The 15,311-nt window shown below is 48.3% G+C and overlaps 2 protein-coding genes across 2 annotated transcripts; both read right to left on the bottom strand.

Annotated features, from left to right (window-relative positions):
- Positions 1-1,576: 1,576 nt before the first annotated feature.
- Positions 1,577-4,156, bottom strand: LOC122372142 (the record flags this gene model as incomplete). The annotated part of the gene is made up of 2 exons (XM_043349024.1): positions 3,549-4,156; positions 1,577-2,578 (listed from the first exon to the last, which is right to left on the bottom strand). Coding segments are annotated over exons 1-2 (1,610 nt in total), but the record flags the coding sequence as incomplete, so codon positions are not given.
- A 10,264-nt stretch (positions 4,157-14,420) lies between these two features.
- Positions 14,421-15,311, bottom strand: LOC122372141 (mucin-7-like). Its single transcript, XM_043349023.1, has one exon. The coding sequence runs from the start codon at positions 15,309-15,311 to the stop codon at positions 14,421-14,423; it is 891 nt and encodes a 296-aa protein (XP_043204958.1).

Genomic DNA, 15,311 nt, shown 5'->3' with positions numbered 1-15,311 from the left:
CGCCGCTTCGCAGCTCGAAGGCGTGTGTGTGGGGCGAGGTGGACTCCGGTCCCTTTTCAGGCAACTGTGTCGTGTCTGTTTGCGATCCCCGACCCCACATCGCTCCCGATCGTTGAGCTCAGGGCCTGGGGTCAAGGTCTTTTGGAGTTTTCGGCGCAGTATCAACGACATAGTCCCGTCTCTGAGTCCGGCCGCTGTTCCAGGCTCAGGGGGAGGTGCGGGTCGCAAAACCTTTAACCCGGCCGGGCCCGGGGGGTAATCCCAACCACCGCAGCCCGGGGGGCGTTTTTCGCCCCCCCCCCCCTGTCTAGCTCCGTAAATAAGGGACCTACGGAAACAAAAGCGGTACCAAACGAAAGGCCCTTACGAGACGATTCTAAAGCACCTAAAATTTTTGACCTCAGGTCAATTTTCAAGGTCAGAGGTCAAGGTCAAAGGCAAAAACCGGCACATGTGTAGTGATCTCAAAGTAAGCGTTTTGGAGGACGGCAGGATTTCTAAAACCGGCAAAATTGGGTGTCAAACGAAAGAAGAGAATCTGAGGATTCTGAAAATGAGCTCAAAATCAAAGGTCAAGGTCAAGGTCATGCTCAAAATTGACCTCAAACTTTGCATTTTTTTCGTACATCTTGCGTGCTAACTTCCAAGATGTTTTGAAATGTTTTGACGCTCATCAGGTCCCTATTTGTGGTTCATCTTACGATACAAGGCTGCCGAGGTCACAAGGTCACATCAGAGGTCAAGGTCACAGAAGAGTATCCTTGTTAGAGGCTATTTCACTGATTCAAGTTAGTAATAAAGACAATTCTGCCATCCAGAGGCTCTAAATGAAGGATTAGAGGAAAATAGATGCAAGATTCGTGATCAGCGGGTATGAATCCATCATAAACGACCTTTCATGTGTCAGGGTCAACCAAAGGTCATTTGAGGTCACATGAGGTCAACATAGAACTTGATATTTTCCAAACAAAATTTATATCATTCGACGCGGCTTGACAAGACGAATGCGATGGTAACGCTGCCGTAACTCTCCGACCAAATTTGTTGAAGTTATTGACGAAAAACAAATCCCAGCTTGGGGTCGTTGACCAGATTCCGATAGTCGGGGGGGGGGGGCGAAAAGCATCCTCTCCCAGGCCCAAGAGGGATGAGGATCTCAGGTGCTATTCATCGGGCCATGGCTAAGTCGGTCGTCGTGCAATATTGCCACTAACAATTAGGTATGTGTGATGAATTCAATTTGACTGGCTGTCAGCAATCTGCTCTGCCTATCGATTCATTTAGTTACGTTGATTTCGGCCGTTTTCTTCGTTTCCTTCGGGATTAGATTTTCGTAATAGAAAAGTCGTTTTTACGGAGCTTCAACTTTTATTTACACACTCAGCAGGATGCACCAAACAGAAGCAGGGTTACGACACTGAAACTTCACAGCGCATTGCGAAATGCCACAAATCACAAAGCATCTCAGCCGATTCCAAGATTCTTGCTCTCACGAATGTCGCTTTCTCATGCGCTGCCATCGGCTTTGCAGTCTTTGCATATACGGGTCACAGTGCTGTGGCGCTCACAAACATACCGCATGCACTTGCAGCACGGCGGCTTTTTGGTCAGCTGGGACTTTTGCTGCTTGTAGCTAGGAGTTCCCACCAGAAGTTCCAGGCATGCCCAGCAGCGTCCCTTTGCGGAGGATGCACCTGAATGAGTGCCACTGCTACCGCCTGCCGCACAGCTAGCCGCCACGTCGCCGCTGCCACTAGGTCGGCTGCGACTGCAGCCTAGATCACGTCCTCCTGCTTCCCTGCTGTCTTCGGTGTCTCGCGTGGCGACACACCTGAGGGCGTCCAGTGACTTGCTGTTCAGCCCAGTGGGGTTGGCCGTCCTCTCGTGCACCTGAGGCATGACCAGCTGTTTTCCCATTTCATAGATGAGGGCACGCCGGACGCCACTCTTCGTATCAGCAGCTGACTGTCCTCTGTTGAGCATGAGTATGGTGGTTGCGTTGATCTCGACCACGCCGAGCATGAAGAAGAAGGCAGCCGTAGGCCAGCGGTGTAGTGGTGGCTTCCCCATGTAGGATTCGATCATGGCGTCGAGAACATCAACGCCGCCTTTCGTTGCGTTGTAGGCCATGATGATCTCCGGCTTGCCGCTGACCTCGTCGACGAAGGGCGCCTGGTGCTGAGTCGACAAGGCGAGGACCAGCTTTCCTCGGCGGGGGCAGTGTGACACGAATGTCATTCCTTGTCGGAAGGCGAATTCTGTTGAGTTTTCCGTCCGCCCTTGCGCCACTGTCAACTCCTTCGGTAGGAGGCGTCTGGAGCTCTTCAGAGTGCCCAAGAGCGTCAGCCTGTCGGCCATCAGCTCTTCAGCGAGTGGCACCGAGGTGAAGAGCCGGTCACATGTGACATTCCTGCCAGAGCCCTTGACCTCCTGTACCAGGTGGTGCACGATGCCGGATACGTCCAGAGTGGTGTTCGGTGGCGACAAGTCTGGCTCCTGCGGGCGTCCGGAGTACGGCCAGGCCTTCCACATGTACCTGATGTTGGCATCTGCGGCGGTGTAGAAGAGCAGTCCGTACCTGCCAGCTTGCTCGGCAGGTAGGGGAGAGTGGGGCACATTCGTGCATGGGGCACATTCGTTTTCAGCAGTTTATGGGAACACGAGTGACTGCACGAGCTCAAGGTAAATTATGGAAATGTGTCTATCATTGCCGCCCTTCGTTCACCGTAGAAGACAACACTGTACCTGCTGTCATGCTTGATAAAAACGCAAATTTGTAATATTCGTGAGCTTTCCAAACTTTTCTAATATCATCCATTTTCGTGATCCTGACTCGGAAATGTGGTTCAGCTTTTCAAAATTGGGGGCGAAGGTGCTCACTCTATTCACGGAACTGCTGCAAACTTGTTTGTTGACAAAGTGTCATTTTTCAACAAGAAATTTTGAAATATATTACAAATAACGTTGTGGGGCAGGTTCGTGTACGCACTGCCTGGGGGCACATTCGTGCATATTTTTTTAGTTTTTGCTATTTATGACTTTATCTATAGTAGGTTTCACTAATGACGCTCGCCTGACTCAGTCTCGGCTGCTTGCGACGTCGTGACGAGTAATTCACGCGAACTTGGCGAGGTCACGGAGGCCGGCAGTTGGCACATTCTTGTTGGCCAGCCCATTCTTTCTACATATGTTGTGCAATGCATTCTTGTCGAAAGGAATCAAGTGAAATGACCCCCTGCCAATTTCCTTTGGTAAATTTCTGGTAATGTCCGGTAATTTCTAGAACTTTGCAGGGTGCACGGAAGTGCCCCACCCCTTGCACGAATGTGCCCCATAGTTGGGGCAGTTTCGTGCAAACGTTCAGAGTTATTAAAAGTCATTTTTTTCTAATAGAAACAATAATTTTAGAGGATAACTTTTAAAGAGGAAAAAATCTGCAATAGTTCCTTTCCATACCACAATCAACAATTTTGCCGTTGCACTAACCAAAGAACAGATATATGGATTTATCCATTTTTTGCACGAATGTGCCCCGCACTCTCCCCTACATCCGGAACGAGCAGCGCCCTCTGAACCGCAGGAGGCTCTCATTAACCGTGATGCACTCTGTCGGTTTGTAGTGAAGACGGAGATTCGTGTTCAGTTCATCGAAGAGCTCTCGCAGGGGACAAAACTTGTCCCCCTTTCGGCGCTCGTCACGGGTGCTGCGATCGTCAAAGGTCAGCATGTTCAGGAGCATGCCGAACCTCCTCGCTCCCATCGTCGCCCTGAAAATGGCTGGTCCCGTTACTGGGTCAAAGAGCTGCTTGACCGTCAGCTTCTTATAAAAGCCGCGGAGCACAAATAGACCCAGCAGAGCCTCAATTTCAGTTTCCGTGGTAGGCTGGTAGAGATGCTGCTCTCTTTGTCTCAATTCGGCTTCCCGCACTCGGCCACGCTCGATCTCCAGCCTGTGGTTGGTCCTGTCCGTGATCTTTTTGAGCATGCTGTCCGTGATGAACAATTTGAAGGCGTCTTTTTCTGTAGTGATCCGACGAGCAGGACCACACACGCCCGACCGCTCTGTGAGAATGTTGGCGAGATCTCGGCGGCGACGTGCCGGCTGCGGCTCTGTGGACCACTCTGCCAGCATTTTGACGGCGATCTCGGACAACATACGTAGCAGCAGGCCGGGGATCTTGCCGACGAAAGTTCGCTTCCAGCAGCTTCCGCTGTGATCTAGTCAGGTCAGCCGGCCGCTGGACTGTCTCGGCTTGATCTTGCTGTTCTGGCTCATCATCAGATGGCTCGTGTTCATCGACGAATTGATGAACGTCGTCCTCTTCCTCAGATGTATCCTCTTCATCGAGATATTCCTCTTCATCACCACTGGAGACGGATTCGTCCAGCAAAAGTGCGGCGATTTCCTCAGGCGACAAACCCTGCTCCCGGCGAGATGCCATGTCGTGATCCTTGATGTGACGAACAATGACACATGTCGCCGCAGGCACATATTTATACCTCATAATTGCCCCTAGAAAAATCTGTACCGTTCGACGCTCCACGCGCGTCACGCACGCATTGAATTACGAGGTGTTGAAATTTCCAGAACTTTCCAGAATCCGAAAAATCAAATGTTTGCTTATCATAAGCCACTCGTTTCTACTCGGAGCTGAACGAATGTTCTGAAAAAATGGATCCTTTACAGTAAATGAGAGCTTTAAATTGAACATTGTAGAAGTTTCTACAAACTTCGGCGTGATGAAGGGAAACTACCTGTTACTCGTAAAAAAAAAAAATACTAGCAAGCTCGTCATTTTTCACGAATTTCCTACTGTACAGTACGTATTTAGAATACGTATTTACAATAGTTCTGCTACTATTTCCAGATGAAATGTAGTCATACACAATGACCTGACCCAAGGTCACGTGGTGACCTTTGACCTGGAGCAAACTTCGTATGATTCTATCAGCCCTTTGTGGTAACTTTTGACGGTATTGATACATTCAAGTATACTCGTATGAATGGTGTCTACATACAGTGACCTGAACCGAGGTCACGTGGTGACCTTTGACCTTGATTGATCCACAAGTCATTTTCCTTGATCTTTCTTGGTATCCTCTAGTGGCATTGATTCATTTGTCACTCAATCGAGCCGGGTTATGCGCATGTAGGGGAGAGCGGGGCCAGTTGAAACACGGGGTCAGATGAAACATGGCTTTATTTTCAACAGTATGCAACATATGGCGTTGCCGACACCACTGCGCATCCGCGCTCGACCACTTCCTTTGTCAACGGCGTTTGGGCGGCAAACGGACGGTAATTTTGATTTGACACTTGTTTTTGTGTTTTTGAGGGACGTTTGGAAGAAATCGTTTTTATGAATATTTTGTGATATCTCATATACCTTTGCTTGCTGAAAGAAGAACTCCTGGCTCCGGAATAACACCTTATTTGGCCCTTCATTCAGCATGATGCCGTCCCTCCAGCTCGTTTGACATGTGCTTTACGGCGCGTGCGAGATGGCGGGAGCGGATGGGGTCAATTGAAACGCTTCTCTGAGGGTCAGTTGAAACAGGGTCACAGGCCGTTTCAATGGACCCCGGTGACCTTTGCAATGGTTATTGTTCAGGGGCTGTAAACATTAAAGGAAATAGTCTACCTTTGTAATGAGCTTTTAAACTGAAATAGTAGTTTAATAGAGCTCAATTTTTGACCCCTTTTTCTCCTGCCTTTTGCTTGAAAGCACACTATAGCCTGAGACATTTCTCATTTTCCTCATCCGCCCATTTTACCATAGTCTATGTACTTTATGTCACCTATTATGAGGAACTTTGCACTTTTAGCTTTCCAACGACCTATTGAATGTAGCATTTGGAAAAGTAAACCGGACAAAATATCTCCTTAAGAAAGTGGCCTTAAAGAGGAAAACATCCCATTGTTAAGGATAGGTGCAATTGACCCCATGGGCTGGTTCAATTGACCCTCGCATCGGGGTCATTTGAAACGGGCGTAGAGCTGTTTTATAAGCATGCGTTTGGCAGCAAAATAGTTTGAAACATAATTTTACATATCTTAAAATAAAGCCAAAAGAGCATATTTTTTCATGGCATTGTGCATTTTTCGATATGCCAACTAGATCTCGCTGTGCATGTCAATATATAAAAAGTGGTTCAACTGGCCCCGCTCTCCCCCTACTTACCACAGGTCGAGGAGGTAATGTAGAACTACGTAAATTGGCGCTTATTTTTAGCTCTCCTGACCTGACCTGACCTGATATTGACCTGAAAATTTCAGGATCGATAGAACATGACCTACTGTGTCACATATATTCCGGTTTTTTATGTTTGACTTGAAATAATTTTTGGGGTAAAATTCAAAATAGTGACCTTGACCTGACCTGGTGACCTGACCTCAGGTCATCAAAAACATTTTTGCATTTTTTCCCACTTCATAGTCTACACCGCTGTACGCGTAATTTTTCTTTATCTTTTAAACTCTATTTTTGGCCGCTGTTTGAAGCTAACCACCTGTGCCGTCGAAATTTGCCGTGCAGGGGTCTAGAAAAATCGACCCTGTGACGTCACCAAGGGGGTTAGGTCCAAATTTTTTACTTCAGAAGATGTCAAATTGATGGGAAAAAAAGGCACTGAAAGTTTCGCTTTCCTATTCTTAAGTGTTCGGGAGCTATCGCAAATATTCGCCAGGGGGGGGCCAAAAACGCCCCCCCCGGGCCCGCGAGTGTTAAGTCGTCATCGCGCTAGAGTTCATCTACTAGTTTAGAGTTTATTATGAAGTCGAGTACCAAGTCTGTTAGTGTGGGGTCATCACCAAGAATGGTCGGCATGTCAAAATTTAGACGATGTAAAGCGAGGTACCTTGTGATATGCCGGCGTTCGTTTCGGAATGATTGGCATCCGATTAGTAGATGTTCGACGGTCAGCCGTATGTTACAATTTTGACATACAGGCGGGCCTGCTCTGTCAAAAAGGTGACTGTGGGTGAGGCGGGTGTGACCGCATCTCAGCCTAGTTAGGATAACTTCTCTTATCCTGTTCGGCTGATTGCAAGTGTGCCAAATTCCGAGCCTTCACTGTAAAAAAAATGTCACGAGCCAATTCTATGACAAGGGGTGGGTTACACGGTCGTCCATTGTACCTTGCTGTTATATATAGGGACATTATCAGCCTGAGGGTTGTTAGTTAAAGAGTGGCCTCGTGAAACAATTGGTTACAAACGGTAACCTAATAACTTAAATGCTTCCCTAACACCCCTTCCTGCTTATCAACAGATTTCGCGCTGTGTCGGAAAACTACGCATAGTCTCATAATTAAATCCGCCAGAAGCTTGTTGCATGCTAGTTACATGCGTGTTTCATTATCGTGTCATATTATTATTATGTCGGCTAATGAGGCACCGCCCTGCACGTGCTTTAACCCGGCAGTTGCTGGGGTATTTCGCCACCCACCGTTTGCTGGGGGGGGGGGGCGTTAAACGCCCCCAGCCGATAACTCGAGAACCAATAGGCGCAGCGAAACGCACGAGGCGGCAAACGAAAGAGCGCGACGAGACGCTTCAGATGAGTACTTTAAAGTTGAATTTTGAGGTCACAGGTCGGGTCAAGGTCAGGTCAAACACCTGAAATCGGACTTTCAGTAGCATGGACTTCAGGACTTCGCAATGGGCGCCTCTCGCCATAAACTCTGTCAAAACGGTGCACAATCCATCTTATAAGGCCTACAAGAGTGTCAGCTTCATATAGGGGTCAGTCAAGCATAGGTCAGGGTCAAGGTCAGGTCAACCGGGTAGGCACATATCCCCGAAAATAAAAACTGATATTCGCAGCCTGTGACACATGTTTTATAGGTAATTTGGGGCGTAGAGCACGATGGTGACATTCATTTTATCATATGTGTACGTGTTTGGCTCAAAAAGTTCAATTTAAGAAATTCATGTATCATGGTCGTGAAGTAGTCACAAAAAATTGCCAAGATTCAGTTCAAGATTTTGGAAAATGCGGAACGATAATCAATAATCGAAGATAGCTATTTGATTGATCATGGTATTGGCAGTCTAATGGCGTTTACGGCATGTCTGTATGTCTATTCTGTGATTTTATATGATTTTTTTAACGTATGCCGTTTTTGGTCGAAAACTCAGAAATCATGACGTCACTAAAACCTCGATATCTCAAAAATTTTCCGACCGATTTTTTTGAAACTTTGTAACAATAAACTTCAATCAATTTCCTACAGGTACCCAAAATTTGGCGCGCCTGCGGCGCGCCGTTTTTATGCTATGGCCCGGCGAAAAAAGTGGGGGCGTTTAACGCCCCCCCCCCCCCAGCAACTCGCGGGTTAAATATAATCCTGCGCACACGCCACCTAGTCGGAAACTCATCATCGGACTAGTCCTGGTAGGGTTTTCGTGTTGCCGAATGAGGCGAAACGACTTTGATTCGGTAGTGCCTCATAAATCCCTGCTACGGTGAGCAGCGACGAGTCTGAGACTGCTTCTAAAACGCGTCCTTCATTTCCGGCGCGGGGCCGTCATTTCCGGCCGCCATTGTTCAGTTCTGCGGCTGCCGGCGGTTGGTGCGGTTGTGTTGTGGCACGGTGCGTTGTGAAGTTCTCGGGCTGGGATATTTCGAAGGTACGTTATATTGTATGATATTTACGTAGCAATGGGGGACATTTTATTTATTTTGTAATATTCTGAACACATGTTGCGTCATAGAATTCACCCCTTGACCGTTGTGGGCCACTGTTTCGTTTGAATTCCGACTGTTGGAAGACGGACTTTCTTTCAGTTGCTGTCTAGCCTTTTTTCCAAATGTGTAAGCTACACATATTGCCTCACATTGATTTATCTTATACAAAAGTCAGTTGATGTAGATAATAAAGCCATCCTCACTGATATTTTAAAATCAGCAGTTAATTTTCTTTTCTGTTTGCAGAGTTGCTTAAAGTTGTGGGAGACTGAGGCATGAAGGCATACCGGAAGCCAGCGATATTTCTGTTGGTAAGCCTCGTCCAGAAAAAAAAAAACTTGCTTGAATCTGCAAAGTATGGCAAATATTTGATGGACTGCACAGTGCACAATGTACCTGACATGGCAGGATCAACTTGCTCACTCGCCTGTTGTAAGTGCCGTTGCGTCAAAGTCCGTGGAAGTGCCCGATCGTGTCTCATGCAACCGTATTATTTTGTGAATGTTATTGGTGGTGACTCGAATCAGCTTTTGCACCACTCCGCTATGATATTGTAATATGTATATCTTTAGATATTTTGTATCGTATGCTAATAAGTAATAAACGTTATTTTTGTGTATGTTTTTTTGTAACGTGGCTGGCACGCTGTCGTGGCTGTCGTTGGCCGGGTCGTCCACCAGTCGGAGGGGCGGCTGGGGAGAAGGAGGGGGTGGGGAGGGGGTGACGCAATTGAGCTAGTATTACTACTGGGCAGCAATAGCAGGCGCTAGCTGGTTGGGTTACCAGGCGAGTCCTGAGCCTAATCGACGTACCGATCTGCTGGTTTTGCCCTCGTTTTCAAACGAGGTACCGAATAACGAAACGAGGGGCTGACACGGGGGTGCTCGGTTTATGAGGCGTGGGCTTGTCATTTACTAACGAAACAAGCTTGTACCCTCTTACTAGCTAAATATGAGGCGATTTTTACACGTCGCTGCATGCTCATTTTTGCGCCAGCGGTTTTCCTACAAGGGGCTTGTAAGATTTTTTTTACAGTGAATTGGTTTGATCGCGTAGATATGTGGCGCGTGAGTTTGATTCCATTTTCGTTGCAAATACTCCGCAAACTTAATTTTGACTATGTGCAGTACGTCTCCATGCGCCATAGGTTCTATTACCGACTCAGGGAGCAGTGTAGCTTCCTTTGCAAGGGCGTCCGCTCGTTCATTACCAGCAATGCCGTGATGGCTGGGTATCCATAGGAAAGTAACATGCTGTGCTGCCGTCAGTTCCAGAAGTATTTCGTGGATATTATGGATGCCGTGATGGGTAACGTTTTCTTTCCGTTTGAGGGCCTGAAGTGTCGATTTAGAGTCAGTGCATATCGTAGCACGTTCGATATTTTCCGATTTGATGTATGCGAGGACTTTTCTTATCGCATATACCTCTGCAGTAAAGATGGTGCTGTAATCAGGGAGGCGAGCTTTGAATTCGAATCCTTGTCCCACGGCTGCAGAACCAGCCTTATTGTCTGTGCACGAGCCATCGGTGTAGAAAAAGGCTGAATCGTCGTTTTGTTCCATGTAGCTTTGAAGAAGCATAACACTCTCTAATGGTGATATATACTCTTTGCAGTCGTCGAAAAGAAATTCTATTGTTGGGTTTCTACGGGTCCAGAAGGGCGTAGGAGGGGGTTTGCGAGCAACGTCAAACCGGCACATGTTGAAAGATGTGTGCGCTTCCTAAAGAGAATCAGGGAGAAAGCAGGATCCTCGTAGCGGTCGCCGCGTTCGAGGCTTTCTTCGCTCTATTGCGGGTATAGATAAGTGGTTTTGAACGCTTTTCGCACGATAGTAGTAACGCATTAGTAAGTAGAGGCGTCGGTCTTTAAGTGCAGGTAGGGCGGATTCTGCTCGTAGGGCGAGGACGGGGGTGGTGCGAAAAGCCCCGGTTATCAGCCTCAGGCACGTAGACTGAACGGCTTCCAGCCTTTTGCACAATGTGGGCGAGATTGTGTTAAATAGATAGCAGTTGTATTCAATAGTTGATCTAATGAGGCCAATATACAACATCGATAGAGTTTTTCTGTCAGCACCCCAGGAAAAGCCACTGATACACCTTAGAACGTTAAGTCTTTTGATGCAACGTGCTCTTATGTGATCAACGTGAAGCCTGAAGGTCAGTTTTGAGTCTAGTATGATTCCTAGAAATTTATGAGACTCATGAAACGGAATAGCTGTTCCCTCAATTCGAGGCGAGTCATTCAGGGACGGGGGTGGTCCACGTTTGAAGACGATCATGGCAGATTTGGGAGCAGATAGGAAGAACCCCCATTCCATGCACCAGTTGACGCAGTGGTCGATAGCTGCTTGGAGGATGAAGTACGCCCTCTTGTAATTTTTGTGTGTGACCCATAGAGCAATATCATCAGCAAACAAAGAATATCGTACTGAAAAAGTCAGTACGCGCGGGAGCGTCAGGAGGATATCGTTTAGAGCGATCAGAAAAAGCGTTGGCGACAACACACTACCTTGGGGTACGCCGTGTTCCATCGGGAAGCTGTCCGAATATGTCGTTTGACATCGAACTCGAAAAGTTCTGGGCATGAGAAAGTTGCGTAGAAAAGCTGCCAGGTGGCCTTTAATTACGAGGGAGTGTAGTTTGTAAATAATGGTGGAAGTATGTACCTTGTCGAAAGCCGCCACGAGGTCCAGGAACACCGCGACAGTCGGCAGACGACGCTCCCAGTTTGTTTGGACGTCAGTAATAAGACGCAGCACGTTATCCGCCGTGCTTCGGTCTCTGCGAAAACCACTTTGACAGCTGTCGATGATGCACTTGCTCTCAAGGAAGAATCGGAGACGTGTATTCACCATTCTCTCAAACACTTTGCAAATACAATTGGTAAGGGCGATGAGACGATAGGAACCTGCTAGGCTACTATCCTTACCGGGTTTGAGGATGGGAATAATTGTACTGCTAAGCCAGCCATCCGGAAAGGAGTCGCTTAGCCACATATCATTGAAAACAGTCAAGAGTGTAGAAAGGTTTAATTCGTTAAGATTGGTAAAAAAGGAATAGGGAACACCATCTGGGCCAACTGATGTTTTAGTTCTCGTCTTAGCTAGGGATAGTTTAAGTTCATAGAGGGTGAAAGGAGCGTTAGAGGATTCGGAGTTTGTAGAGGAAAAGTCAAGTCGCGCTGTTTTTGCTGTTAGAGACCGGTGAACATTAGGAGAGTAGATATTCGAGGCAGTGGCGGCGGAAGGTAATTTGGGATGGGGGGGCACCGCTGGCGGATCCAGGGCTTGGGCGCGGGAGGGGGCTACGGAGACAAACCTAGGGTACCCCCAAATCCTGTTTTCTCATCGGATTTAGGCCACTTACTTTTCGTCACAGCCCTGATACGATATTTTTTTAAATATATTTTTTTTTTTTAATAAATGGTAGGCTACCTGACACCACTGGCGGATCCAGGGGGGGGGGGGCATTTGGGGCAACTACCCCCGCGTCGCCCGAAATCCAGGATATTTTGCGGCTTTTCGAGAATATAGCGAAAGCTAAACTTTTATTCGCCAGAGACCAGACAAACGTGTATCACATACACCCATGCACTGCATCACATACACTAAAGTGACGCGGAGCAGCCATCAACTACCATGCCCCGAACACTGGCACTCTTTTCTGGGGATGGTTGCGCACGAACTCTGATAGGATGAGCTCAGGGTCCAGACCTTTCGCTATATCCTCATGGAGGCTTAGAAGCATGAGGCTGCACAGTCGCTTCTGGCCGATTGTGGAGCGCAAGTCGGTTTTGATTCTGCGCAAAGTTGAGAACGATCTTTCAGCTGTCGCTGCGGACATCGGCACAGTCATGATGAGTTGCGCTAGTTTAAGTACCTCGCTGACCATCCCCTTCACCACCTCACCCTTTCCAAAGAAAGTCTCACATAGTTCGGCAACCGAACCAGTCTCATTGCGGAGAAGTCCACTAGCGTGAGCACACCTCAGCTGGGCCACTAGCAGGTCAGCGTCGATATCCGCGGTCTTGTCCACTCCGGTTTTCTCGCCAAATACACCGAGCAGGCATATAGGTACATCGGGGGCGCTATCCCCGCGATTTTTCGATTGCCACAATTGCCGCATCCACATTCGAAGGCAGAACAACTTGTTTCCTTTGAACCAATGACGTCATTCAAGTTAGCCAATTACTGCAAACCTTCTTGGTTGGTAGCACTCGCGTTGCAAAATGCTAGCCAATCAAATCAAAATGTTTACTATGACATTGGGCCTGGCAACAATATAAATCTAAATTACTCGCACTATCAACTTATTAAAAACGTACTCAGCCAAACTGGCATACGTTCATGACGTAGTATCGAAGTATTGTGGTATTTTATCGAAAACAATTTTGCGGGGGCAAAAAGATATGTTTGCCCCCCCACCCTGGGAGATGGGGGGGCGCCGTGCCCCCGCTGCCCCCCCGCTTCCGCCGCCACTGATTCGAGGAAGATACGTCGGCGAAATGTTTTGCGAATAGGTTGGTAACAGCGAGTGGATCAGTTACGAAGACACCGTTGGAGAGCAGCTGTGGAAAGACTCTGAGATGGGTTTTTCGAGAAGCGAAAGAGCGCACATTTCCCCAAAGTTCGGCCAGTGGTGTGAATCTGTTACACTTGGATGCATACTCTTCCCACGCTGCCTTTTTTTCTGCGTAGATTACTTTAGAACATTCCTTTCGTGCAGCTGTGTATAGTTCCGCATGTCTATCGCAAATACATTTTTGAAAGTTTCGGAATGCTCTTTTTCTAATAGCTTTCGCTCGCTGGCATTTCCAATTCCACCATATTACATTTTTTGGCCTATTTGAAGAACCGGTTGTTACATTCTTTTCTCGCAAAGTCTTTTTGGCTGAAAGTACTACTGCGTTCATAAAGCTATCTACAGTTTGATGAATACTATTAGACGTATTGTGGCTTATACTCGTGTTAAATGCGTCCCAATTAGCGTTATTTGTTTGCCACATTTTCAAAGTCAGCGCGCGAGGTAAAATATTGCTAATCGTAAGACTTATGTCGATAGGAAAATGATCGGAAAAGAGAGGATCTGAAGTTACATTCCAATTGAAGAGTGGTGCTACGCGGGGAGAAGCGATAGAAAGATCGATCATTGATGTTGTGTGGTAACTATGACTAAGGTATGTGGGCCTGCCACTGTTCAGGCACACCAGTGATCGCCGGTTAAGCTCAGCCTCGACTATCCTTCCGCGCACCGACAAAAGCCGGCTGCCCCACAAAGGGTTGTGGGCGTTAAAGTCACCAAGAAGTAGACAATTATCAGGCATTTGAGCTAGCAATTGGTCCATAGCATGTCGTGTGATTAGAGGAGAGTTAGGTGGTAGGTAGAGAGAAGCAATTAGGATGTCGCGATTGAAAAGTGACACAGTAGCCGCAACGATGTTGAGTGGTGTAGTCAAGTTTGTTTGCCGTTGTGGAACTGCGTTAGCTATGTATAGGGCCACACCTCCTTGTCGATTAGTATGATTTATGTCGTGTCTATAAAGGGTGTAGCCAGAAACATTATAATTGTAGTTATCAGAATCCCGAAAGTGCGTTTCTTGAATGGCTGCTACCAGAGGGGATTCTTTCCGCAAATATTGTTTAAATTCAGATAGGTGCGTTAGCAGCCCTCCTACGTTCCACTGGAGTAGCATGTCCCTAGCCATAGCTAACTTTCTTCCTCTTTAGCCTTCTACGCGCTTTCTTCTGGAACGGAAGCCCGCTTAGTCACGGGTTGAGATCTGATGCCCATGTTTTTCCGCTCCCTTGATGACCGAGCTCGGAGGCGGGTGTTCGGTCGCGGATCGGGAAGGGTTGAAGTGTCAGATTCGCTGTCAGAGGTGGCTGACGGTAGTCGTGACATTGGGGTCATGGCGAGTAGCTTCGGGGTTTCCTCGTTGTCACTACTAGTGTTGGCGGAGTCGAAAGTGTCGTCATCGGAGCCAAAAAGTGGGCCTTGTGACGCTTTCGGGGCCTGGGTGTGGTGAGAGGCGGGGAACGGGGTCGCTTGTACGGGCACAGTGGGGGCCTCCGCTTTGTTTCTTTCAGGGCTGAACTGCGTCAGCGACTCGTCCCCAGTGTCGTTCTCGCTATACGTCTCCGTTCGGGCGTTTTCAGTGTTCGATGGCTGTTGTTTGGCGGGGGACGCGGCTGCGTTCGGAAGCATCGCTGTGCGCTGCTCTTTGATGATCGAGGTGGAGAAGTGTCCTTCCTCGCGCGGTGTTGGCGGACTCTGTCCCTCGGTGGTTGACGGAGGAGAGCTTGGCTCCTCGGTGGGTAATGGGAGTGAGTGATTCTCTTCGATGGCCCTACCGGGTGGGCGCAGCTGCATGGTGGGCGGTGCGTGCGAGTGCTGGACTCCGGCGGACACTGCGGGAGGACGAGTCTCCTCTGGGGCCGGCAGGGGGGCATGAGGAGGGGACGCTTGGTTCGCGCTCGGCTGGGCCGGATCCGTTTGGGTGCCAGTGGTGACCGTGGATGGCCGATCCTTGCCTGTAGGGGCTCGAGGGGTCGGGAGGCTCGGCCACACGTCCGGACTCCTGGTGGTGGGATTCTGAGTCTCAGCACGGAGGGCGGCAGCCAT

Source organism: Amphibalanus amphitrite, unplaced genomic scaffold (assembly GCF_019059575.1).
Source record: "Amphibalanus amphitrite isolate SeventyFive unplaced genomic scaffold, NRLGWU_Aamphi_draft 001322F_arrow, whole genome shotgun sequence".
NCBI lineage: Eukaryota > Metazoa > Arthropoda > Thecostraca > Balanomorpha > Balanidae > Amphibalanus > Amphibalanus amphitrite.
The sequence above is the reverse complement of the archived record's forward strand: the minus strand, read 5'-3'. Positions and strand labels throughout refer to the sequence as shown.

Bases quoted from the DNA above. Each gene is read 5' to 3' on its own strand.
- LOC122372141 (XM_043349023.1), bottom strand. From the start codon at position 15,311: ATGGCTGCCGCCCTCCGTGCTGAGACTCAGAATCCCACCACCAGGAGT.